We start from the raw sequence: 27,361 nt of genomic DNA on the forward strand, positions 1-27,361 counted from the left end.
ACATGAGTCTTTCAGTGTTATCGGAACTGACCTAAGGTCACTTAAGGTCAGGAAGGGTCTTGGCCATGTTGGAGGATGAAATCAATCAAAAAACATTTTGGCAGCCGGGAGCAATGGACTGGCACTAACAAGATGCTGTAGCTTCCTCATGTAAGAAATTGGAAATACCTGATACTGCAAGTGTAACCCAGAAGGGTATGTTATTTCCAGGGGAAAGTTAATTCCAATTTCCATACAACGAAAAGAAAACTATGAATAGATGTTCTTATCAAATTGGTTTTAAGTTCACGACTGCTCATACTCCGTCAGCAGGCCTATTTGTGGTTCTCCCTGGCCTACATAACATAGCAAGGCGTTAATAGTGGAAGAGCAGAGAATCTGCCTGGGCAGAGTTCAAAAACAGAATAATTTAGTACCCCCCTGAGGCCTGTGCAATGGGAGAAAATTCCCTTACGTGATGCATCTTTCATACTTAAATTGTCGACCACTTCTAAATTTAGAATGACAGCACATTTTCTATTAGGAGATTTAACCCAAGGACCTTTGAGGCTAGCTTTTTATTTTGGGTGCTGATTTTTAAAAATCAAAGGAAATGTAACCATTATAGCAATGTTTGCTTCCGATAGCATGTTAAACTCTGCACCCTGCTTTTGTGAATTATCAGTTTAGCTGATAATCCTACAAATGTCCTCTGCAGGTGCGTCGCCCACAGGGAGGGACGCAGGTGAGTCAGGTGACGGCCATTCCCCCCAGAATGGGGTTCTTGGCTACCTCTCTTACAGTGACTTTTTGACTCATTAATTTTATTTGTTATCCCTGGCTTTGGATATGAGATTGTCGTTTATGGATCTCATGACTTTTAAAAATTAACATCGAACATTATTTTCAGTTGACCTCCTACATCTTATCTTAAGGCTGTGCCTTGCATATGTTGTCACGTAATAAAGAGGTAAATATTTGTTACATTTAAATGGCAAGTAAGATATAGAAAGCATCTTTGGAAAGAAGATGTTTTAAGGCCTACAAATCAGTGTTTCAAAAGATTTTCATCATGGATTCTGTGTTTCTCTGCGCCTTGGCATTTTTTATTAATTCATTCAGACAGGAAGTCTAAGCTTTTAAGTCATTTGCCGCTAGACAGATGAAAGCAGGGACTTTGGGGGTGTCTTGAAAGACACTGTTTATTACACATAGGTTTGTGCTGAAAAGAAGCCTACAAACATCATGGAAACTGAGCAGTCGTTATGAGGTTTTGTTCTGTGGTGTATATATGTCAGTCCTAGCAATTTCAAGGTGTATTTGTATCTCATGTCCAAATGATGGTTCTAAAGTAAGGTGGGTGGGTAGTAAGTGACTGTACAGTGTGTTTGTAAAGAGCCAAGTATCTAATGAGACTGGATACTTGGCCTCCAGGGTGCGAAGGGGAAGCAGAGGGCTGAGGATGCATGGCTAAGTTCTAAGAGCGAAGTCGGTAGTTTCCAGTTAAGTGCTTGTGTTCATACTGAGAAATACTAGCATGTGCCGGCTTACTTGTGCACTGTTGGCCGCTGTATGGCACTGGAGAGGCTCTCCGTTCAGTGGCACTCACCGGTCACTGCCTTTAAGAAAGTCAGGGTCTCGGTGGAGAGAGAAAGAAATGCTACACGCCTGACTTTCATACTGAATATCCTAAGATGGAGAAGAGATACTATTTCTGCTTCTGAAGACTTAGAGGCTTATCTAAAGACCATTGAACTGGCATTTTAACCTGTGCTTCAAACCCGTGGGAAGTCACGAGAGAAATTATTAACTGCGTCCTATTAAACTCCTTAAATGAGAGACCTGAACGCATCTCATTGATTGAAATGTCTTCCCTGTTTCTAATTCAGTGTTTCGTCCTCTGCTCTCTCAGGGCACTTCGGAGCTGGAGATGCCCACACGTGTGCAGCGCTCTGCCATTCTCTGTCAGGGATGGATCTAATACGATCAGCCCATTGTATCGAGAAGTATAGCTTAGTGTTTTGAAGCTGATTTGCTTTTTGAAAAACCCACTTATTTAATAAAACAAGGGAGTAGAATTATCTAACTCATTCCCAGTTCTTCAGGACCATAAGGCATCCCTACCAGTGACTGATGTTATACTTTAATAAGATAACTTATTAGATAAATTGAATACCATCAAAATCAAAGGTGGATGGCTCTGGCTGGTGTGGCTCACTGGATTGAGCATCAGCCTGCAAACCAAAGGGTCATCAGTTCGATTCCCAGTCAGGGCACACGCCCGGGTTATGGGCCAGGTCCCCAGTTGGGGGCGCACCAAAGGCAACCACACGTTGATGTTTCTCTCCCTCCTGTTCTCCCTCCCTTCCCCCTTCTCTAAAAATAAATAAAATATTTTTAAAAATCAAAGATGCATGTATTAATGTAAAATTTTTAGGGAGGATCATATACAGTATGTAGAGATGAGAGAATATTTATATTTAATGATGTATGTCTATTTTGTGTATATGTAGATTTCTAAAAACTCTTCTTGTGCTCCTTCCTGGAGATATGTTTCCATATTGTCCCTGCCCTCCCTTCACTGTCCCCTCACATTGAATCAGGAACATATTTGTGCTCTATGTTAATTCCTAAGTGTTTCTCTTGTCAGAGTCTGATAGGATTCTTACTGCTCGCCGGTGGCAGTTCATTCTAAGCCTAGTGAAGTCTCCTGAACGTGTGTCACTTGGCTTAGAGTGAAAATTTTACGTGCGTTGACGGTGGAGGGACGATGGTTACAGAGGAAGTCTTTGCAGAAACTTTCACTTAAATTAAGTCTTAGAGTAAAACAGCCTCGTTTTTTTTAAGTCACGGGTTTAATAAATAACTGAACCATTGATAGTAGGAGTTATATATTACTTCTAGTGTGTTGAGAAGTCTTTTGTATTCTGAATGATGTCAGATGTTGGAAACCCAACCAATTAGCAAGATTTTGCCAAATCAAATTGTCATGGTAAAATACTGACCTTCCTGTCCGTGAGCCCGTGAAGTCTTTGCCATCCCCATCAGCCTGTCAGTGAAGAGGCAGGATGTGAGGAATGCTGTGGGGCAGGGGGACTCCAGCCCCTGAAAAGAGTGCTCCCCGCAATTACCTGGCCTGCCAGCGCCCCGGCAAGATAAATGGAAGCACGGTGGCCTGAAGGGGCCCTGCCTGGGATGAGATGCAGTGAGGTCTCTCTGTTCTTCGCGGGCACCGTAGATCTGATAGTGCTTATGAAAGAAGACTCGAGTTGGTGCCCTGCTGACTAAATTGTCCTCTGGAGGAGTATTAGTTACAGAGCTTCTTTGTTAACTAGGCTGAATGCTTAAACCACTGTTGAACTGCTTTTATTAACGTGTTGTAAGACAGCTGTACCTATGGATGCTCTAGGTGTCTGCGGGGCGGGAATATTTCTCTCTAATTTACATATAAAAGGTACGTGTGTGGATAACAGTAATATAGAAATTGTATCTTTTTATTGCTCTTCTGTTGCAGGGAGGTCTAGTCAGCGCCGAGATTCTGATGACATGTGAACACTGAGAAAGCCACGGCTTCTATATTTTTCTCTTGATATTTCCTTGATCAGCTTGTTGAATAACAGAAATGCTTTTCATGCCTTTGCTGCTTGAATGGAGCTCCCCTGACACCGGCCCATGTCACGTTTTCAACCAGAACGTGGAATTTTAAGAGAGGACAGGGAAGGAATTTATAGGTCGTGCGAAGAATTTTAAAAATTTCAGAGTAACAATTTGTTTTTGTTTTTTTTATGAAGAAAGATTTGCAAAAATTTATTTAACTTCAAGTAATGATTTTTTTTATTAAGTCTTTTCTGTGTTTAATTCCGTATGTAGTCTAATAGACGATAATGGTTTTATATATAGTTTTCAACCAAGTTTTTTTTTTCCCTGTAAGAAAGCATGAAAAGCCTATTTCCTCCCAGATGATTTCTGTCTGATTGGCGCTTTGGTTGCTGGCAACGCACATTAGTTAGGTGTTGGAGAATGTAGCTCCACAGGGAACCCACCACCCACCCTGGCGGGGACAGTGGTGCCCAGTCAGTCCCATCGTGGGGAAGCGCGAACATTTCCTCGCCCCCACTGAACTGCACGGAGACCCCGGCCGTGGAGGCCCTTCTAGAATACCACACGCTCTAGCTCAGGGCCTTCTTCCTCGTGCAGGAAGGGCCAGAGAGGAAGTAATTTAGGCTCGTAGGCCACAGGGTCTCCGTCACGACTGCTGTCCCTTGTAGCCCGAAGCTGCCACAGGCTGAAGCTGTGTTCCAGTGAAACATTATGGACACTGAAATTTGAATTTCAGATTTTTTCATATATCATAAAATACTACTTTTTGATTTTTTTTTTCTTTTTGAGTTATTTTAAAATGTTTGGCTTGTGGGCAGAGCAGATACAGACAGGGTCCGATTCTAGCCTGTCCAGCAGTCAGTCCCCAACTTTTTTGGCACCAGGGTCCAATTTCGTGGAGGACAATTTTCCCACTGACAAGAGGGGTGATTTCGGGGTGATTCAAGCGCATTACATTCAAGCTCACCTCCGGCTGTGTGGCCCCCTTCCTGACAGGCCGGACCAGAGGTTGGGGACCCCCGCTATGCCACAGCTTGCAACGTCCTGCCTCAAAGAGCTATGCCCCCTGTGCACGTGATGAGGAGGACATGGCATGGAGCAGAACCATCAGCCCCTCTCCCCCGCGCCCACACACACCCCAGCTCTGAGCCTGTGTGCAGTGAAGCCAGTGACCAGCCAGGGAGGACAGGTGTCTGGAATCCTGTCCCGTCCTCAGCACGTCAGAGTGTGTGCGCGTGTTCACGTCTGTGAGCTTAAGTTTAGTTTCCAGGGACTAGAGAATTGCCTGGAGTGCTGAAGTGTGAATACTTTCTATGTTGTATGTAGCATGTTCTGTGCTTGATAACCTTCCTGTTTCTACCGGCTTCCCAGTTCATTTTGTTAGAAAGTCTGAATCCAGCTATTCAGTCGTCAGGTTAAACACAGCGACTTACCAGGTGAATATGTGCAAAGTCATGCATGTCGTGTGTTCTGAGTAGAAATGTTTATGTATTTTTTTCTCTGAAATCTAAAGATACAATTCAGTTTGCCCCCATTTTATCTTAACGATTTAATGATACTTTTTCTAGGGTGATATTTTCAATCTACTCTGTTACTATTACATTTTTATTCCTAAGCCGTTATATGGCATTGAGGATTGTGCTCCATTATACCTAGGAAGATATCATTCTTCTAAAATACTCCGTTTTGTGAATTTTCATCATCTCTTCTTTAGAATATATTTTTTAATCATTGGCAGTTTTGGTGTTAGGAACAGAGAAGTTAATTATATAGCATGATTAGCAAATCTGCATCCCGGGAGAGGAGGACTTTAGTCCTGAGTGTGCTTTGTGACAGTTGGTACCCTGTGACCAGCTCTGCTTTCCCTGGCCCCTTTTGTACCTCCTGGTCTAGACTCATTCTTCAAAGCCTGAGCGCCTTCATCGGCGAGTTCTCAAAGCCCTCGTTTTGGGAGTGGCAGTAGGAAGCAGTGAGGAAATTAAACGTTAGTGAAGCTGAATGAGTGGCAGTCTCAGTCTGTACTGAAGACCCTTTGTAGGCAGTGGCGCTTCTGAGCTCGTGCTGCACTGTTCTGTCCCAGGTTATGCAGACAAGGGTCTCCGTCCTGCAGCTGGGACGTCAGGACACATTCCGTACCGGGCTGTCGACCCCCACTGGGCGTGCGGACTCTGACGTGGGGGGCCCGTCCTAGCAGCAGGCCCTCCCTGACTTACTGAGCCCCTGGTGCCACAGCGGGGAGGGAGGCCACGGAGGTCTGCCCTCCTCGTTCTGGAGCCTGCGGGAGACACTGTCCTTTCTCCATCTTATCCTCCCTCCGTCATCTTCAGCAGGTGCCATCTGTCCCCAGTAGTGTGACCTTCGACAGAAACTTTCACTCTGAGCTTCGGTTTCTGTATCTGTCAAATGGGGGTTTTAATAATTGCCTTTAGAGGGTGTTATGAACAAATCAGATAGCATTAAAATTGTTTGCTTAGCCTAAAATTGTTTTCAACGTAAGCCATAGCATTAGGATTCATTCCTACCAATGTAAGTCCACTGCGATTTATTTCCACAATATCATATAAAAATACGTGCATCGTGCCCTGGCTGGGCGTCTCAGCTGGTCAGACCTTCGTCCTGTGCACCGGAAGGCTGTGGGTTTGCTCCCCGGTCAGGACGCATACAGGAGGCACCTGATCTATGTTCCTCTCTCACGTCGATATTTCTCCCTCTCTCTCTCTCTCTCTCTCTCTCTCTCTCTCTCTCTCAAATCAATAAGCATGTCCTTCGGTGAGGATTTTTTAAAAAATATTCTTATCACTATTTTATTATAATGGTATTTATGTAATTACTTAAAATGTGATAATTTTTCACCACAAGGTTTGGTTAAAATTTTGACTGCTACTGCATTCGAACGGAGACCATCCAAGTTTGAAATTCAGACAGTCCTCCAGTGTTGCTTTTAAACGAAAAGATCCAAAGTGGTAGCTGTCAGTTAAGCCACCGATCGTCCCGAGAGCCGGGCGTTCCATTCACACGCCAGTCATCACCGAGCGGCGGGGCGGGGCTCCCTGAGCGGTTTGTGGGACCGGGGCTGACAGCTTACAGCAGAGCTGTCGGGGGTTGTGTGGAGTACAACTCCCATTCATTTTTTAGGGACAGATCAGATCTCACAGGTTCTACTGAGAGGAGACCTCATTAAAGTTGTCTCATAACAAGTGGCCGTGCTCTTGAGTTTTGGGTATTGTCTAGAAGGACTTCCTTGCTGCTATGATTTTCAAAGTTTTGATCCGGTGTTGGTCCACATGTGTGTTCCTGTGTAACTACATGCTATTTCTGTCCTCCTTTCTTCCCCAGGACCTGTCTGGCTCCATCGATGACCTGCCCACCGGAACGGAGGCCACCCTGAGCTCAGCAGTCAGCGCGTCTGGGTCCACAAGCAGCCAAGGGGATCAGAGCAACCCAGCCCAGTCGCCGTTCTCTCCACACGCGTCCCCTCACCTCTCCAGCATCCCTGGGGGCCCATCGCCCTCTCCTGTCGGCTCTCCCGTGGGAAGCAACCAGTCGCGGTCAGGCCCGATTTCTCCCGCAAGTATTCCAGGTACTCCCTTTCTAAATAACTGTCATTCTACTCTAAAGTGAAGGCAGAGCTGGTGTTCGTCAGTAGCGACACACATTCCATTCCTTTTTTGCTATTTAAAAATCTCGTGATGGGAACACGTATTAGGAACATAACCGTGAATTATCTGTCACCAAAGCATGTGAGAGGTTCAGTTCCAAAAGATATTCAGCTAGCGAATATGAACACCCAATTAATAAAATCACTAGTCACTTTGATGCCTTCGGTTTGCACATTTGCCTAAACTTAGGCCGGGAAATTATTTATTTTCTCTTAGCCTGTATTTTGTGATGATTCTGTTAAATAAGATCTTTGTTGGTAAGTGCCACTAAGGTGAGATTGTTGGCGAGTTTTGGCCTTAGGTTTTACGGTTCTATTTAATTTATACCATGGCCGTTATTTTCTAAAATGTATTTACTGCTTATTCTTACCAGTGTCTTAATCTGTTGGCACATATTCAAGGCCTTGTTGCTGATACAGACATTACCTTCTTAAATTTCATATTAGATGTTTATGTTCCAGTCAGCTCTTGGGTTCAGATGTTTCAGTGGCCATATGGCTTCCGTGCCTTCTGCTCCCTGTACTGTGTCCTTGGGATTATCTGTTTGTATATTTGTCATTTGCCTCATCCTCATCCATCTTTCTTAGACTGAACTTCATTCACTCAGACCCACCAAGCAACGCGCTTTCCTTTATCAGCAAACTAGATGTCATTTCTTTCTGTGTGAATTTTGCTAACATGATATAAGTGCTGCCAGAGAGCATGTTTTTCTGACCTATCAGAATCAATACTGAATTGCTGATAAATTTTCTGCTGGTTTATTCTGTGATCTTAGAAGTCTGGATGGTAGATTTTACCCATTTTTACCATTTTACACCTCTTATTTTTTAAAAAATATATTATGAGGTGTTCTATATATGTACGGACATAGATATGCACCTATATAACATACTAATTACGAAGCATAACTATCAGACGAACATCGTGAGCTGCGTCCACTCCAGTGACGGGGCCGGAGTGCTCCCAGCGGTGGCACGTCTCTGGGAGCGCTCCAGCCCCGATGTCTCCCTGCCTCATCTTTACTCGTTCTTTTTGGTTTGGGAGGATTTTAAAGAATTTTATTACGACCTTTGATAGAGTGTGTATCGTTCGTGTTATTTAGTTTTGAGCTTTCTAGAATTGTGTCATCTTTAGAGTGATTGTGTAATTCATCGTCCAGCCGGGGCACTTCTGAGCATGTAAGGGCCACTGTTAGTAGCTGCAGGAGGACAGTGGGCACAAGCCGGGAAGGAGCCGGGGAGCCAGGGCACGTGGCCCCAGTCATGCTATGAGTGGTCTTCCACCGTTACAGTTTTGACTAAATGTTAGGTTTCCGGGAATCATCCATATTGCAGAGACAGCTATAATTTGAATCCATTTTGATTAGAGCATTTTGATGTTACCTTTGTTTCAAAAATATATTTGTCCTCAGGGTAATGGTAAGAAAACCTGGACCTACCACGTTTAAGCATTTTTAAAGCTTTGACTGCTCCGCATTTCAGAATTCCTTCAGCACTTTTTGGTGGTGTGATGGTTTTTGAGGCAAATGCCTACTTAAACATTGGAAAGTTATATGGAAAATACTTTATTTATCAAAGAAGAACTGCCCCTTTTTGAATGGGGTCAAAAGGACTTTTCCTAATGCCTAACTGAAAACGTTCCTGAAGTATAAAGATGTTGTAGTTTTTCATTCAAAATCCCTGACGTGGGCAGTTCACAGTCTGATCGTTCTTGCCTGTGTGGTTGTCACTCCAGATGAGGAGTTTGAAGCTTGCATTTCACCGTTTGGGTTTTGATGGGATAGAGAACACGTAGCCGGCGCAAGAGCTCACTTTGGACACATGCTATCACACACTGCACAGGAGGGAGGCCAGCACATGGCCTTGGTCTCCGAGCTCGGTGCTCGGTCGTGTCTCGTGCAGGGGGCAGGCTGGTCAGGGGGCTGCGCTCCCGATGACCCGTTAGTGCTGTCACGCAGGCGGCTGCTCCCCTCAGTCACTGCGGGGCAGAGCCCACCCTACCCGAGTCGGATCTCTCGTAACTTCTCGGGAAAGGGAGTTTTTATAGAAAGTGTTCAGCTTCCTTGGAGTCGTTTAAAACTTGTAGTTTGTATTTTAAACTTGCGTCAGAAGTGCTCATTGCCCGAGGCCTCCTTGTCGTTTCACCGTCCAAGTCAGCTCCCTTGTGCCCATGTCTACATGGTGCTGGAGAAAACCACTCGGCGAAATTTGGTACAGGGAAGACGTTACACAGCAAAGGTGCTTCTGGGGGAAGCATGATATTCAAGTCCCTCTTTTTCTTTAAGTATATTTTATTGATTCTGCTGTTACAGTCTTTATGGAGTATGAAGCTGTATAGTAATAGAATTGTGTAAAACATGACAAATAGGATATCGCTTAGTGTTAGTGTTATTTTAAGAGGAATAACCTCTAGAAAATCTGGTCAGCAGTTTGGGCATCTGTTCACCTTTCTCCCGAGTGGAATTCCAACGGCATTTGAACTGGATATGGATGGACTTTCGTAATCATCTGATCTTATCTCCTTTTGTTTTATTTTTATTTTAAATTATGTTTTATTGATTATGCTATTACAGTTGTCCCAATTTTCCCCCTTTGCCCTCTCTACACAGCCCCCCAACTCCCTCAGGCAGTCCCCACACTATTCTCCATGTCCATGGGTCGTGCGTATGTGTTCTTTGGCTATTCTGTTCCCTGGGCTGTACTTTACATCCCCATGGCTGTTCTGTAGCTGCCTATTGGTGCTTCTTACTCCCTTCACCCCTTTCGCCCATTCCCCCAACCCCTCTCCCATCTGACAGCCATCAAAGTGTTCTCTATCTATGATTCTATTTTTGTTCTGCTTGTTTATTTTTTTAGATTCAATTGGTGATATGTATCTGTTGCCATTTTGTTGCTTATAGTTTCGATCTTCTTCTTAAAGAAGACCCTTTAATATTTTATATAATAATGGTTTGGTGATGATGAACGTCTTTAGTTTTTTCTTGACTGGGAAGTTTTTTATCTGTCCTTCCATTCTAAATGATAGCTTTGCTGGGTAGAGCAATCTTGGTTGTAGGACTTTGCTTTTCATCACTTTGAATATTTCTTGCCAGTCCCTTCTAGCCTGCAAAGTTTCTTTTAAGAAATCAGATTACAGTCTTATGGGAACTCCCTTGTGGATAACTAACCACTTTTCTCTTGCTGCTTTTAAGATTCTCTCTTTGTCGTTAACCTTTGGCATTTTAATGATGATGTGTCTTGGGGCGGGCCTATTTGGGTTTATCTTGTTTGAGACTCTGTGCTTCCTGCACTTGTACATCTATTTCCTTCACCAAGTTATTGTTTTTCTGTCATTATTTTTTCAAATAGGTATCCAATTTTTTGCCTGTCTCTTCTCTGGCAAGCCCATGATGTGAATGTTGGTATGCTTGAAGTTGTCTCAGAGGCTCCTTACCCTATCCTCATTTTTTTTTTTTTTAATTCTTTTTCTTCTTGCTGTTCTAATTGGGGTTCTTTTTGTTTTGCTTTGTTTTTTTTTTTTTTTTGCTTGTTTGTTTGTTTTTTCTTCTATTCCAGATTGCTGATCTGAGTCTTGGCTTCATCCACTCTACTGTTGAACCCCTGTAAATTGTTCTTTTCTTTAATTAGTGTGTCCTTCCTTTCTGACTGGTTCTTTTTTGTGTTTTCCATGCCCTTTTTTATGCTACTGACATTCTCACTGAGGTCACTGAGCATCCTTATAACCAGTGTTTTGAACTCTGCATCTAGTAGCTTGCTTGTCTCCATTTTTAGTTCTTTTTCTGGAGTTTTTTTGGACCATGTTTCTTTGTCTCCTCATTTTGGCAGCCTCCCTGTGTTTGTTTCTGTGTATTAAGTAGAGCTGCTATGTCTCCAGGCTTGGTTAAGTGGCCTCATGTAGTAGGTGTCCTGTAGGGTCCAGTGGCATAGTCTCCCCTATCACCCAAACTGATATTCAAGGTGCGCCTGCCTTGTGGGCTGTGTACACTCTCCTGTTGTAGTTGAGCCTTGGTTGCTGTTGGCACATCCAAGGTCAGCCACCTCCTGTGTTCTGTCCAGGGTCACACAGCATAAGCTACAAAGCCATCTGCAGATGGCTGCTATTTGTGCTGGGCTTGGAGGTGCCCACGCGAGGCCAAGCCTAGGGCAACTTATTGAGAGGTATGGGGCAAACTGAAGCCAGATGCTGCTTTTTTGAGATAATTTAGGAAAATCGGAAGCATGAGCCAAGACAAGTTATTCATATGGAAAAGCCACTGGAAACAGCTTGGGTGGGCCCAAAAGTTGGGTGGGGCAGAGCCTCAGGGAATCACCAGAGTGAGACAAACAGTGTGAGCCAGGTTGGTGACATCTCAGATATTGTGCTGCCTCCCTGCTCTGTGGCTCTGGGGGGAGGGCTCAGAAAAGGAACAGCAGCCTCTGCCAACTTTTCTGTCTGGGAGAAAGCTGCCCCCAGCTCTCGCCCTTATGCCAGATGATTCAGTCCCTCCCCGTATGTCTCTGATGCCGTTCGGTTGCTCCCCGAGGCTGGAGCCCAGAGGGAGAGAGTAGGAGGAAGTCTGTGCACTGGCCCTTTAAGAGGAACTGCTATGGGATCTAGCAGTTCCTGTCTTCCACAGCCTCAATCCCCACTGAGTTTTACCGCCAGAAGTTACAGAGACTTACCTTCCCGGCACTGAAACCCCGGGCTGGGGGCTGGGTGTGGGGCTGGGACCCATCACTCTTTAGATGTACTTGCTGATTTTCATCCAGCCCATGTGTGGGGGACCAGCCTGTTTCTCATCTCTTCCCCTCCCACCAGTCGCAACGTAATTTCTTTTTTAATTCCGTGGTTGCAGGCCTTGCATTCGGCTTGACTTCCGGCAGTTCTGAGTACCGGTTGTGTGAGGAGTGGAGCCGTGCCTGCCTGTGCTGCCATCTTGCTTCCCTCCTCGTTTTATAGCCGCCTCCTGACTGCATAACCTTGGCCAAGTCTCTGCGCCTCTCTGTGCCTTCCTCTCTGCGTCTGCAAAGATAATAACCGTATCTCATTGGGTGGCTGTAAAGATCACACGTGTCCATACACAGGAAGCAGGCACATGGGAAGCGTTCCGTGCCTGGTGATCGTTGTGATTAGGGTGGTTGTTATAGTTCAAACTGAGACCTAGAGGCTCGTGCGTGGTAGTCACTGTCTAGCATGGCAGGGGCTTCTGGCTCTTAATCCGGCGGGTCCTCGCACAGCTCAGGCGGTACGCACAGCAGCCCTCCCTTATCTGCCGGGGGTGCGTTCCCAGGCCCCCAGCAGCTGCCCGAAACTGCTGATAGCACCAAACCCTATGCACTCAATGACTTTTCCTGCCCACATATATCTTTTCACGTAAAGGAAGCTCTTCATGGTTCCTCTGTGGCTTCTGCGAATTGCCGGCATCGCTACCCCTGCACTTTGGGCCTGTTATTAAGTAGAATCAGGGTTGCTCGGCCATAGGCACTGTGATACCAGGAGAGTCAATCCAATAACCAGCTCTGAGTGGCTGACGGGTGGGGAGCGTCCGCAGCATGGGGACACTGGACAGAGGGGTGACTCCCGCCCCAGGCGGGACAGGGCGGCGCGGCAGGGGACGTCATCACGCTCCTCAGAACCCTGCGCAGTTTAAAACTCACGTGACTTGTTTACGTATGGAATTTTCTATTTGATGTTTTCAAGCCACTGTTGCCTTCAGGTGACTAAGACCTGTGGAAAGCAAAGCCATCACTGAGGGGGGTCACTGGATAGAGTTTCCAGTGATGATCCGCTGTGTCTCCTGAGGTTATTGAATAGGACCGCGAGAGCCAGCCATAAAATCCTATTTTCACAAAGTGGAGTCTATTTTTCTTCTAACTCAGAAAAGAAAGATAAGTCAGCGGTTGCTCTTCTCAGGGTTTAGCTCTGAGGAGGTTAAGAGGAGACCAGAAGACCAGGGGAAGACAAGAATCTGAATTTTTGCTTCACTCAGATCATGGGCAAATTGATTTCTGTGTGATGTGATAGGCAGGCAGCCTAGCATAAAATTTAATAAAAGATGCAGTTCAGAATCCTCAGTGCTCACACTGTTTGCTTGTATTGAGACATCAGCCAGCTGAGATCAATACCGCCTCTCCACGGCCCTCGCCGGGGCTGCCAGGTGCAGCGGAGCAGGTTGCATGTGGGTGCGAGGCAGAGAGGCATCCGGGCCGCTCTCCTGGGGAAAGGGGCGCCCTTCCTAAAACCGCACAAAGGGGCCACAGAGCTGGGGGCACCCTGCCCTGGGCCTCCTGTGAGTGTCATCGTCCCCTGTGAGTCCCCACAGCGCAGCCCATTCCAGACATCCTCGTCAGAAGGGTTTTTGATAGATGCTCATCAGACATTTTCTCTGGTGTTATTTTAAGGGGATTTGTTAAAAATCATGCACCTTTTTGTTAAAAAAACTTTTGGTTTTCTATTTCCTTTTACTTATACACTCTCTGTTCCCTGTGTTTTCCTCTTTTTTTCTTTCTTTTTTTTAATGTATTTGTGTGAACTTGGTCATAGGTAATAAACCCGCCCTGTAGAACTGATCATAAAGAGTTGATTTTTGTTTTTCTCTGTTTACCTAAATGCAAAGACACCTTTCCTCAGAGGCTAATTAGGCCTGATTAGTAATCTCACCTCCTCCTTTTTTCATCCCTAGTCCTTGTGTTTAAATTTTGTTCATCTGTACATTCAGCCCTAAGATACCTTACGCTTTACCTTCATTGGCTTCTGCGTCTGTACCAATGAAATAAAAACGTTGGGAGAGTGCATGGTTTCCCACCCAGGGCAGGATACTCGGACGGCTGCTTTGGGACCCCGGTCTGGTTACCCTGTCTTTCTCTGTGTGTAGCCCTGCGTTTTCTCTTCTCCCCCTTCCATCCTCCCCTTCCCAGGACCAGCTTGTGTGTCTGACCTCCCTTCTCTCCCATCACCTCCCGCCATATCTTGCTACCACCCCTCCACATGTCACAGATCGGCTCTTTCAGTCATTGCCTCTCCATCAAATCACTGTCAGGATGCACAGCTGTTGAGTAGCTGATAGCTGGGATGAGGTAAGGCCTGCGTGTTGGGGGGGCGGGGTTCTTCTAGTGTCGCTTTCCCAGGGTTTGTTGAAAAGGAGCAATCCTTTTTCTCCGCGGCCGCCCCTGGTAAATGAAATTGACAGCTAATGAGAAGTAGCACAGCGCCAGGTAAACAAAAGCCCAGGAAAGCACCCCGAATGGCTGAGTCTGTTTCTCGCCTGTTAAACCATTCCTCAACCCACTGCAAACGCGCCCTCCTATCGGGAGCGTCACGGGAACCACAGCTGGGACACTCTGGCACTTCCCTCACTCGGCGGGCTTTTCCTTCCTGCGTCCTCTGCCGCGCAGGGTGGAGATGTTCTGAGGCGAGGAGCCCGTGGACCCCCTCCTGTTGTTGGCACATCACGGGCCCCGGCGTCGCAGCGCTCCGGAGTTGGAAGTTCAAGCACGCAGCCCGGTTGTTTAATCTAACAAGCATTTGAGAAGAGAAATGTATGTCACACACTCCCCTGGTGCCATTATCAAGCTTCTCCTTTTAACTCGGTTGTTTTCATTTCTCCCTCTTTTACGTTGATGTATTTATAGTTAGAGAAAGAAGTGAAATGTCTCAGTCTTTTTCATCGGTAACGTGCACCAAGATGCAAACACATTTAAATGAAGCAGAGAGCTGAAGTCAGTTCAGTCGGTTCTGAAATATATATTAAACCGTTTCTCCCCCTTCTAATGAGTTACCCCAGCACGCGGTGCCTCTGCTCCTCCTGAGCCTCATCCTGGGGGGATGAAAAACCACGGGCCTCGCCTGTGCTGTGCAGGCCTTGCCTCCAGAGCCGGCCGCTCCCGTTTACGAGCAAAGCAGACATGTAAATTAGCCGGACTGTTTAAAATGTTTTTTATTGGCCAGAGGCTTTTGTCAGCTTTTTCTTCCATGTGCGGTAAGCAGCCACAGTGTTTAAGTATTAAGAAGGGCGACCATCCAGTGGGGGAGGGTGACCATCCAGTGGGGGAGGGTGACCGCAGGCAGATATTAACTGTTCACTGCCTGGTCAGCATCCTTGTTGCTGAGAACTTCCGATGCTTTAACTGCTGAGGGTGGTCCGTCAGGTCTGAGGACAGTAAGTGTCAGTCCCTGAATACGTTTCCCCCCGTCATTGCCTTAGCGCCGGCCATCTGTCCCAAGTCCAGCTTTCGGTGGTTTTCACGTTCGCCTGAGAGCAGAAGGACCGTTGGTTGTAATAGGTCAGGACCAGAGACGCAGAGCCAGGTATGCACGTTAGTGTCACCGCAGGGAGACGCATGTCTCGGGGCAGTTCTTGCTTTCGCACAGCGCCAGGTGTTTACAGTGGGAAGACTCACCAGTGACGACATCTTCCTAACCGTCACAGACGGAAGTGAAGTTTCATCATGAGTAAAAGTAAAATTCCGTCTTTTTGAGTTCTGCGTGCCCTGTTGTTTGAGGTGTCCCACCTCCTCACCCCCAGACAGGCTGAGGGTCCGGGCAGGTTAAGCGCTGAGAGACTAAAGGGAGAGGAGCCTTCCATGAATATTTCAAGAGTTGCTTTCCTCGTGCTGATCCTTCTCTGTTTCCTCCACAAGCTCTCCCTCCCCTCCGCATCCAGTCGGCTGAAGTGTGTGTGTGGGTCACATACCAGTCATCTGGAGCATGCGTGTCACACACGTATGCACACATCTGGTTGTCGGGAGCATGTGTGTCGCACACACCTGGTCGTCTGGAGCGTGTGTGTCACACACACATACACATTCGTTCTTCTGGAGCGTGTGCATCACACACACATGTCCGGTCATCTGGAGCATGTGTGTCTCACACACATCCAGTCGTCTGGAGCGTGTGTCACACACATGTGCAGTTGCCTGGAGCATGTGTGTCTCAGACACATCCGGTCATCTGGCGCATGTGCGCTATGCACACATGCCTGGTCATGTGGAGCATGTGTGTCTCGTGCCCAGTCATCCGGAGCATATGTGTCACACACGTGCAATTGCCTGGAGCATGTGTGTGTCTCACACGTCCGGTCGTCTGGAGCGTGTGTGTCATGCATGCACAGACACCAACACACACCACCCTCCACGCCCTTCCACCCGCTCCCACCCCACTATGAGCACCCCGCACACCTGTCTCCAGATGGACCTGCTTCCGGGGCCTCCCTGCGGTCCCCAGCATCCAAGCCCCATTACTTACGCAGACTCCTGCCTGGCACACATTTAAGTTGCTGTCCTTTGAAAAAGATGCCAGGTTTTAAGATCCTCTAGAAATGGCTTTGCCAGAAAGCATCCCTCCGCTCTCCTGAAGCCCAGTGACTCTGTACAGAGCTGGATTCTCTGAAGCTTCCTCGGGTCAGCTCCTGAGGGTGAGCCAGGCCTCCAGCACACCAACCTGCCGTGGTGCACTGAGCCCTCGGGGAGTCCTGCACCCCAAGAATGAATTCCAAGAAGGGGGCGCTTAGTAGATGAAATACAGAAGATCGCTGTGGGCCACATTGTGGTGTATATTGAGAGCTGCTCCGGGTATGTGCCCACCCGGCTCTGCCTTCCCCTCAGCAAGTGGGAGCTGAGTGGATTTCAGTAGGAGTTGGTAGCTGCACCTACAAACAAGAAGATGTTTTGGTGGAAAACTGTTTTTTGTGCTTAACTTGACATTCAGACAAGCAGATTCTGGAAGGATGCTATAATGGGAAAGAGAGAAATGAATTGCAGTTGGGAGTTAGTCACAGGTTGGAGTGAGCAGGAAGGATCTGAGGGAGAGGAAATGACAGTTCCAGCCTCATTTGTCAAGATTTGTGCCTATAAAATGAACACCGGAGGGTGCAAACCAGGGTTTCTCTCCTGTTTTAATCTTATTCCCTGGATATTTTGAACTCTTGGGGGGTCAAGCCTAGTCTATCTTACATAAGTAAATTTTCCACTTTTTAATTCACTGTTGCTTAATAAAATCAGGGTAAAATTACAAGTTTATTTCTATATGTAAGCAGTTCTACCCCGGTTTCCTGTCATAACATTAGTAGATGCTCTAAAATGGCATTGCACATAATAACAAATCTTTTATTTGAAAGTCTGCAGCCACCCTACCTGGCAATCTTATTTTTAAACATCCATCACGTGTTCTCTTTTGGCTTCTCACGAAGTAGAGATCCCGCAACAGCTTGTTGTAAGGACGGTGCGTGTTGCTTATTGGCAAGCTGAGCAGCGAAGAACCTCTTAAGCACAAAATGCCATCGATCCGTCTGTGCTTTTGATCTGTGGCAGCCCAGAACACATTGATTCAGCCATTCTACAGCCAGGGAACCTCAGCCAGTGTTTTTCTTCCCTTCCAAAGTGAAATATTTTGTATGTTATAGAAAACAGCAATTGCTGATCCTTTCCAAACGATGCTCAGCAACACTTAAGAACACAAGAATATATTTTGTCTTTTAGAGACATGCGACTGCTGCTCTGTGTGGTTTAGGTATTAGTTATTAGCACCCCCGCCTCCTAAAATTCAGACCAGGATGCTGGTTATAGAGACTCAGTACTTTGGTCATGAATACTCCCTGCTCTTCCTGGAGGGCCGGTTCCCGTGGCTGCCCTGCAGGCAGATCCTTGCATTTGAAGCACCTGCCCCAAGATTCTGAGCAACTCCTCCCTTTAGAGGCCTCTGCTGACCCAAGTCAGGTGTCTGGTTGCTTTTCAAAAGTAGAACGCTGTTCAGTTCTTCCATTTCAACAAATTTCAAATTAAGCCTTTCCTACTTCTCCTTCCCCCAGACTCGGAAATAAAGGGATGATTGCGATTTTCTCATAACGCACATTCCCAGTGGGTTCTGCTCCCCATCTTAGTTAAAATTAAGTTAATGCAGTTCAGTTTACACTCCCCTCGCATTTTCGTTCCCTTTCTTTGGCTTTCTGCACATGAAAACACGGGAAGGCCTGTGTCACTGAGGCAGCGTGCGGTGCGCTGTCCTTGCCCCATAAGACGAACAGGAAGGCTGCCGGGTTTGGTGGCGGACCCAGCGGCCCCGCCCCGCCCACCTGCTTGCTGCTCTTGAAATGCTGTTGGCCTTGACCGGCTGTTTCCTGCCTTCACTGACGAGGAGGAATCAGGATGGAGGGAAACAAAAGCTGGTGGGAACAAATTTCAGCATAGAAGTAAAAATTTCCAAAATCATTTGGGAAAATGGCAATAAAATAAATAGGACTTACAGTCAAGATGTTCCTCATGTTCGTTTCAGAAACTTCTGATCTGTGTTACTGTATTTTCTAAAGGGAATAAGTAGCAGTCGTGAAAGGAACAAAACCGTTTTACAGAGAGTGTTATGCTATTGCCTTGTCTTCTGATAACCCCGGAGCCAGGATTATGATGATGTGTTGATTGATTATAGCCGTTAAGTCTCTTACTAATCAGTTTCATCACTTATTCTCAATTCACACACTTGCACCTTTGATTTCTCTTCCATAACAGGGTGATATGGGTTGTCATTGACTAATGAAGAACAGAATTGGTTTCGGCATGAGACAAACGGAATGCCGACACCAATCCTAAAGTGCATTAATCTTTAATAATCCACATCTGCATGTTTATAAATGATATAACCGGGGATTGTTAATGTTGATATTCTCCCCTCCAAACAGAAAGTGACGTGGGGGTTTGTACTTGCAAACTACATTAAATGCATATAGCTGAGCGCCAAGAGGGTGACCTTGCTGAGGATGCGGCGTGTATTAATTTACTGGATGGTTTTTTTAAAAGTAGCATGTTGTGCTTTTGCTATTGGATAAATCACGTGATTTCCTGAGGGAGGCCAACTAACCCGATTGCTCGTTTTGTTTTTTTCTCAATTTATGGTTCTCTTTCTTTCATTAATTCAGGAAAGTACTGAATGCATATTATGCTGCATACATGTTCTTAGGAACTGGGGAAAATGTACTAAACATAAATGACAAAGGACCCTGCCCTCATGGCGCTTAAATTAAGTATATAATGTAATGTCAGGGGGAAATTCAGGTTGCTTCTTTGGATAGCAGTGACCGGGGAAGATGTCTCTTAGAAATTGACATTTGAACTCTAGTTTCAATGAATGAAGGGCAAAAGCAGGCCATGTGACTGTCTGGAGAGAGGGATCTGGGCAGAGCCAAGGGCAAGTACAAAGGGCCTGAGTCAGTGAGGTGTCTGGTGTGTGGGCAGGAGACACCCAGGGATGTCACTGGGCTGGAGCTTGGTGGGGAGGGGGCTTAGGGACAGGTTGGGTAGGCAGCCAGATTAGAAGGTAACCAAGGCTAGCCTGCGTCGGGCTTCGTACATTATAACTGGTCTTCAGTAATTTATTCTCCGTGTGATGGAAGGCACTGGAATATAGAGAAGGCAGGGCATGGTATATTCCGGTTTAGGCTTTAAAAGGATACTCTGGCTGCTGAGCGGGGAGCGCGCTGTTGAGGGCCAGGAGGAAGCGGGGAGACTGGTCGGGAGGCTCCTGCTGTAGCTGCGGGGAAGGGTTGGTCATGGCTGGACGGGTGGGTAGCAGTAGCGGGGCAGAGGGTTTTTGGTCCCCGAAGTTGGGGGTCGGTGGTGGTTCTGTGCAGTGGAAGACAAAGGGGCAGGTTTTTCAAGGGGGGTGTTCAGAATCTGGTTGTGAACGTGTTACACTGGGGATGTCTGTTAGGCATCAAGGGGAGATTCTGCCTAGGCAGCAGGGCCTGCATTCGGAGTAGAGGTCTAGGTTGGTGAGTCATGGGGGTTCTAGATGAGACCGCCCAGGGCACCCAGCCTGTGTCACAGTCACCGGGAGGGCTTGGGACAGCATAGACGGTTGGGCCCCACACCCAGTTTCTGTCCCAGTAGGTTTGGGGCGGGGCTGGAGAATTTGCATTTCCGTCAAGTTCACGGGGAAGTGAGTGAATCAGCGGTTCCTGACGCTGGCTACGCAGGTGTCCTGCGCAAGGAAGGGGCCAGGCTCAGGCCCGCCCCAGAGATGCCGCGCACATTGCTCTGACTGGGGCGCTGCTCTGCGCTCTTTAAAGCTCTCCAGTGGGTTCTCCTCTGGAGCCAAGATCGGAAAAAACTGAGAGAAGAATTCTGAGCGCTGAACCCTAGGGCACTCAAAGACACAGAGATCATGCACGGGAAAAGGAACAGCCGGGGTGTAGGTGGAAAAGCAGGGAGAGGGTGGCATTCCAGAAGCCGTGCAAAGAAAGTGTTTCCAAATGGAAGCAACCGCTGCGCCCAGGACGGCTTTCCGTTCCCTCCGAGTGTGCCAGGGCGTGTTTTGAAAGGACGCTAGTATCCCCGGGTATGGCCATGTGTGTATAGGCCATAGGAGAGTTTAGGGATAAGCAGCCCTGGTTTTTGTTTTGTTTTGTTTTGTTTAGTTTTTGTTAGGGCCGCATTTATGACCATTTTTTCTGAACTTTCTATAACTAGGTTATGGTTCGGTCAAAACCATCATGTCACCGGAAAACACTCCTGCGGTGAAATAACTGCTAGTCTGAGGTCTCATTCAGTTAGTAACAGAATCCCCCGTTTTCACAGTTGTCCCCTTCAGTTCATGTCACACAGAGTCAAAAGAATCATATTTAAATTCTACTTGAAAAAAGACAAAAGCATTTGTAGAGAGCTGAACCCCACTGTGTTGTTTTTACTGTGTCGTGTCATTGCTTTGCCTTCGAAGCAGACAAGGTCATCACCGCGGACAGAACCTCGCTCCTGCAGCCGAGCGCCTTTTGCCGGAATAGCCGCCCTGCCCTGGCCAGCCTGGCAAACTCCTACTCATTCTTTCAAGACCAAACTCCAGTGTCTTTCGTTTTACAAAGTCTCACTGATCCCTCCATGCCCCGGGGAGTCCAGCTGCCCCTCCGTGGCCCCCCACCTCACTCGGGAGTCTCTGGAGGGCAGCGAGCACTGCACCCTTTCTACCCCTGGGGTCAAGGGCACCACCTGGCGAGTAAGGCGCTCAGTCAGTGCTGGCCGAGTTATAGAGCTCACAGCTGTGTTGGAATAAACCGGAATCCAAGGAGAGAAAGCTCTCAAGTCGATTACTTATCTAACCCTTCCTCCTTCGGGCTGGGAGCCGCCTTCCCGTCCCTGTGTTTCACAGTTTCTGCGTTCATTCTGCCCGCCCCGAAGGAGATTTTTCTCTGAGAGGTTACAGCAGTCCGTCTCTATATCACGGTTCACTTACCGCGGCCTCACTGTATCACAGGATTTTTAAAAGTATTATATTTAATTATTTATCATGGATTTTTCTCTCTATTGCGGGATTTTGCGGTACTGTATACGTATGTTGTTAAAGTTGCGTAGGTTTAAGAGTGTAGAATAAATGTAAGGTTCCTACTTCGCGGGGGTGAGTCTCGAACGTGATACCTGTGATAAGTGAGGGAATTCTGTATTTTACTTCCTTTCCCCTTCCGTAAAAATAGAACTTGAAATCGTGGTTCTGATATTTATGCATCTCAACCAGGTATCTTGGTATCCCACCCCTGCCTGATTCTAACCCATCACACACAGAAATTGTGCTACATAAGTGTGGTTGCAAGATTCTGGGATTGTTTAATATACATATTTTCATATTCTCATTTTTAATAGATGTCTATTAATAACTCTTCTAAGAAAATGGTCAGTTAAGAACAAACTTGCTATGGAGAGAGTTGTTATTACCCAGGCACTCTTTCTGTTTTCCAAGGAGCCGGTGTCAGCTTTGGCTGGGTCAGCGTGGAGGGTGGAATATTGGCGAGTGGCTAGACCTTGGGCTTCAGCAACCATGACTGGTGCGCTCCAGATATGTGAAAGGGACAGGCTGAAGAAGATAGGAACACCAGTCCATGAAAAAGATACTTCAGAAGCATACTTGCTGAGCATTTACTTAAAATCTGAAATAACAGAAGTGATGAAGATCACACGAGGCCGTGGTCCAGAGCGTCTCTTTCCTCTCAGGGTGCCAGTGCCAGGTCTGTCCCCTGTCTCTCAGAGGGGCCCTGCCTCAGGGGCGCGCTGTGCGGGGAGCTCAGCCCCAGTCCCTCTGCAGTCTGCCCGAGGGCTGCACTGCCCACAGCCAGACCCTGTCCCTGGCTCCCCTTCGCTCCTAAGGGGCACGTCCCTGAGGGCATCGCCGCTGCCTCCTGCCTCGACCGCCCACGTAATGTGAAGTGTTGGCTGTACCTCTGAGAACATAGAGATTTCAGTTAGATTTTTGTTTGAAGTTTTTCAGCATAATTCAGTGCTGTAGCTTTCTGTCTCTTTTAAAAGTTATTTTATACCAAGGATTTGGAAGTCTAAAATTTCATCACAAAAATGGGCTCTTAATATTTTGTATAATTGCAAGTGAGTGAACTCTTAAAGTCTTTTTAAAATAGTATATTGTTTTAGCCCATAAACTGACAATTCCATATCTAAACAGAAAATACATAGAAACCATGTCGCCTATAATGCCAGTAGCTTATTAGCTGGTCCCAAATTTATATATACTGTGCTCATTTTCCTCACATGCGGATACTTAATCCCCAAATTGTGTGCCTCTTCCTACCTTATCTCACATCCAGAGGCAGCATGAAAATGCCCGTGGATTGACTGTGGGTACCCTCCTCCAGGCTGGAGAGCGTGGTCCCTCGTCCCTGCAGGGTGTGCAGGCACTTCTGTGTGTGTTCCTATTGTAAATAGATCCGTCACGACTCCCCGAGGGCGAGCCTCCGTGGGTGGCACTTTCCTAGCTGCTCCTGTTGACAGTCAGGAGTTGTCATGACGTGTGGGGACCCAGACTGAGGACTCTGTGGCAGGACAGGATGGAGGCAAGTGAAACTTTTATTAAAGGAAAGGAAGTGCCGTGGCTTTTAAAAGGCTCGTCCCGTCGGGCAGTGTGGAGCAGCAATCAAGTGCGGAACCGGGAGCAGGAAGGCGCCTCATCTAATCTTCTTCCTGGGGGCCCAGGTGGACAAATTGGCAGCCCTGTTCACGGCATTTTTTCCTCTCCCCTTTGAACCGTAAGAACTGCTAATCGGATCCATGCTGCTGCAACTGTGGTTAGCTATTAACAGAATAAAAGCAGATTTCTTCAAAAGAACGGGAAGGGGAAACGACCGTACAAAATTGCAAGGTTGTTAGAATCTCAAATGCACAGCAGTCGGCTGTCCCCCGTATTCTGAATTACGCGCTGAATACAAGTCTTTCATCTGTCACTGTGCCCACCGCTTCAGAAGGCAGCCAAGCACTACGCTCTCCTCAAACAAACAAAAATAGGGATCTTAGGAAGAGGAAAGATATTGGGGAGGAAGAAGAATAGGTCAGGGTGGGGTAAAATGAGGTTTTGTTTTTATTAATTGGTCCTAGTGGGAGAAATATCAACTGCCTGCTCCCTGAGGTCTCCCCCCACCCCCGTCCTCACTCACATCAGAGCGAGGATTAGAGCAGACGGAGCGGCCGGTGGCTGGTGCTGGGCGTGAGCGAAGCCCAGAACCCGCCACTCCGTTATAGACGGCGGCGCTTTGGAGCGAGACTTGCCGGTGGAGGACAGGTAAGCTGTGTTACATTCAAACACACGCGTCCTTCCTCCACCCCACGGGGGTGTTCCTGTACCTCGAAGGCCTCCGGGTCGTACAGCGGCGTTTTAAAGGGGGTGGGCATGGTGTGTGTTTATTGGAATGCTGGACAGAGCAGGTTTTCCGTGGAGCGGCTGATGTATTTCTTGCATCTCCGATGCTGATAAGGGAGAACTCCCGAGAGCCCCAGGTCCCCAGAGATGCAGGGGGCTCCTGCTTTCAAGCAAATCACGTTTTTGCTCATATCACCTATTTTCTATTCATATCTTCACACTTGAAGTTCAACTAAATTTCCCTGAAGTTTTCTCTTTTATTTAGTGGCCGTTTTTTCACAAAGGAACCATTTTTCTTCACTTTGGCAGAGCCACAGTGGGAGTACAGGACGTCTAGCCCTGGCCAGGGTGGCTCCACTGGTTGGAGTGTCGTCCTGTAACTGAAAGGTCGCGGGTTTGATCGCTAGTCAGGGCACACGCCTAGGTTGCAGGCTCAGCTCCCAGTCCAGGTGTACAGGAGGCAGCCGACTGATGCTTCTCTCTCTCCCTCAAAGCAATGACAAAAGGTCCTCGGATCAGGATTTTTTTAAAAATCACGTCTCACGTGAATGGACCTGGGAAGAGAGTGGCCGGCCAGGTTAAGCCACATTGTAGGGCAGGATAGAAAGTCAGAATCCAAGACTACACCGTTCCCACCCTGTCCAGGTCCCTTGAGAACAGTCTGCACAAAGAACATTGTATTTAAAAGCTGAGAACCTCCATGTGTACGTGTTCCTGGACCCTGGTTTATTGCGAATCAAAGCCCGTAGTGACTTCCATAGCAAAGTCTAAAAATCTGGGTTCTTTGCACTCCCTGACCTAAATGTGTGGCTTTGTGGGAGGTTTTCATGTCTTACCTCGAGTTCTCTGTAGAAAAGGGTCTACCCAGACGGCCTCTGATGAGTCAGGTCATGACCATTAGACTGACTCCCATATGAGACATATTATATGGTAGCTTTAGTATATTTAATTAATAAAAGAGGGCCGTTGGGAAGACGCTGGCTTGAATCCAGGGGACGAAATGAAATAATGATGTATTGTAACATATTGGTCTTGGTAATAAAAATAAAAAAAAAAAAAAAACACCCCGAAGGTTTGCAGTACAGCCCCTGTGAAGGCATAACTCTTACACAGGGTGTACCGTATTCACTTGTTTTTGACTCGTCCATGGATGGGCCTTTGTGGCTTCTCTGTCTTGGACTCCAGCAGTGAGGTTAATAAACGAGACCCAAAACTCTCAGACCGCAATAGGGGGAACAGTTGAAAAGATGCATCTGGCAGGTGTTGGACTGTTTATTTTTTTGTTCATTTGTTTAGAACAAAGATTCACGCCTCCTGTGAGGTGCTGCCAGGCCCAGGGCCTCTCGGGAGTTTCCTCGATCTGGGGGTGGCTCGGAAGTACGCGCCTCAGATACGCCTCTGCGGCACTGATGACCTGCAACTTGTATTGTCTTGCATGGGATTTAGGAAAAGCCAGAGCTGTTTTTAATGACTGCTGGAGCCATAGGCCATGGAAGGGTTTGTCTTCGAAGGCTCAGGCTCTGTCTTAGGGTGAGGGGACCAGGTGGCTATGGTTCCGTGTTCCCAAGGGTGGGCACAGGAGGAAGAGTGTTGCTTTCTGTTTTGCGCTGCTCTGATCTGAGGTAGGCTTCGTTCACAACGGAGAATTGCGTTCACAGCCTGTTCACAGCTGCCTCTCCCACCCCAGACCCCACGCAAGCACCTCCTGGTGAGAGGGAGAGCCACTGAAACACACGCAACAGGAGGAAATACTTACCCACGTCCAAGCACTTGACATAGACTGTTCACTCTAACCACGAAGCTGGAGCCAGAGCGCTTCTGGACTTCAAATATCTGCTTTGGAGCATATTAACATTTCCTTTCTAACTCATCCAAGTGAATGCCCAAACTAGAGCAGTCAGTTAATTTACTGATTATTGAAAACTCATTTTTCTCCCACATCGTTATGTCACTAAAGAAAACAACCAGTGAATCCTGGTGTTTGGATGGCAGAGCTGCCCTGTCTTGTTACACTCTGGTGTGGGTACCATCTTAGATCAGATGTTCAAAGATTTCTACAGACATTGTCCACCATGCATCCCACCCATGCCTTAACAAAACCAGTACTTCGTGTCTCAGAAATTAAAGAAATAACTCTTCTACTATGAGTGCAGCCCAAGGTAAGAGGCTACGGTGTTCTTAGTGGTGGGGTTGGCAGTATATAAGAAATATACCCTCCAGAAAACCTATAAAGTCAAACTATGTCAGATGAAACCCATATTCTGCTGTAGAGATTTGAGAGAGAGCTGATTTCTGTAACATGAACAAAGTATGAGGATATATTAGAATAAAGCAACCCAATGTCTTCGTTTTTGATGCAGCAGAATTAAATAATAATCAGAAGAAGGTACAAGATGAAAGTTGCCCTTGGTCATGATGAATTTGTAATTGGTAGCAGTAATTTATACAACGTGTTTTTTGTAATTCCTCACTAAACTTACTGACATCACCAAGAATTCTTGAAGAAGTAGAAGAATAATTCAATTGCTAACTGCTGAAAACTATGAAATGGATGTTGATTTTAGAGCAGCGTTGCAGGGGAAGAATTTGATCATAGCAGAGTTACTAGCAAAGTGACAGGAAATATTCCTCATTTCCTCTCAAAACTCAGCAGCAACCACAGCTAACAATTTAATTCACACCAATTCGCAGGCCCCACTTTTCTAAAAAAATAAGTGTGTCTTGCCATTGTTAATTTCAAGGAACTTATGAATAAGACCTGAATCTTTGTCACTAACATCTAGTAATTCCCCAGTACCCTAAAGATACTCTTATTGAATAGATTGGCCAACAAAACTGTCCAGTTTGCTAGGGTTCAACCTGTCATTTCATGTGAATTTTAAAAAGCCAGTCCTCTGGAATTACTAATGGAGGAATGCCATTCAGCCCCTGCCTTGAACATAGAAGTACTCAGTGCTTTTTTTCTTCATTTGTTACATTCAAGTAAAACCATCTCAAATTTCTATGAGAACTTGCAAGACAGATAACTGTGCGATCCAGATGTTGCTCTCACTTTATCCCCTTTTGCCCACAGTCAGCCAATGTAGTAAAATTGGAGAAGGGAGAATGGATTCCTGGAAGGAAAATTAAATCAAGTAGTGTCAGGCCATTCACACTCCAGATAGGCCACGCTGATTAATTCTAGCACTCTTTCATCTGGGATAACTAAATCCATGCGAACTTAGTTGGTATTTTAGCTGCAGCAGTGTGAAGGGAAGACATGCTTTTCTCTGGCCACTATAGCTTTTGAAAAGTGGAATTTCTGGGTATTTCTTTGCCTATTAGTATTATATAGAAATAGCACAGAATTTCTTAAAAAGGGATAAATGATTTGTTTCGCCAGAGGCCCTTGCAGTTCAGAGTTGGTGTTTTTGTTCTAATTGAGTTCCTGTAGTTATATGCTGTAGTAACTTAAAAAGAAATTAACCCAGAGAAATTTAGCCTCCATAAAGGATTAATGTGGAAATGCTGTTCATCTGATCTTTCTTCTC

At 46.5% G+C, this 27,361-nt stretch overlaps 1 protein-coding gene across 9 annotated transcripts in view; it reads left to right on the forward strand.

Moving 5' to 3' along the window:
• ARID1B (AT-rich interaction domain 1B) overlaps positions 1-27,361 on the forward strand; it is a 403,225-nt gene that overhangs the window by 277,259 nt on the left and 98,605 nt on the right. For all 9 annotated transcript variants that reach the window (XM_090280021.1, XM_090280013.1, XM_090280019.1 and 6 more), the window contains one exon: positions 6,916-7,159. In XM_090280021.1, the coding sequence (XP_090136147.1) occupies positions 6,916-7,159 (244 nt within the window). The remainder of the gene's footprint in view (positions 1-6,915; positions 7,160-27,361) is intronic.

Source organism: Furipterus horrens, unplaced genomic scaffold, assembly GCF_987537825.1.
Source record: "Furipterus horrens unplaced genomic scaffold, mFurHor1.1.pri manual_scaffold_6, whole genome shotgun sequence".
Lineage (NCBI taxonomy): Eukaryota > Metazoa > Chordata > Mammalia > Chiroptera > Furipteridae > Furipterus > Furipterus horrens.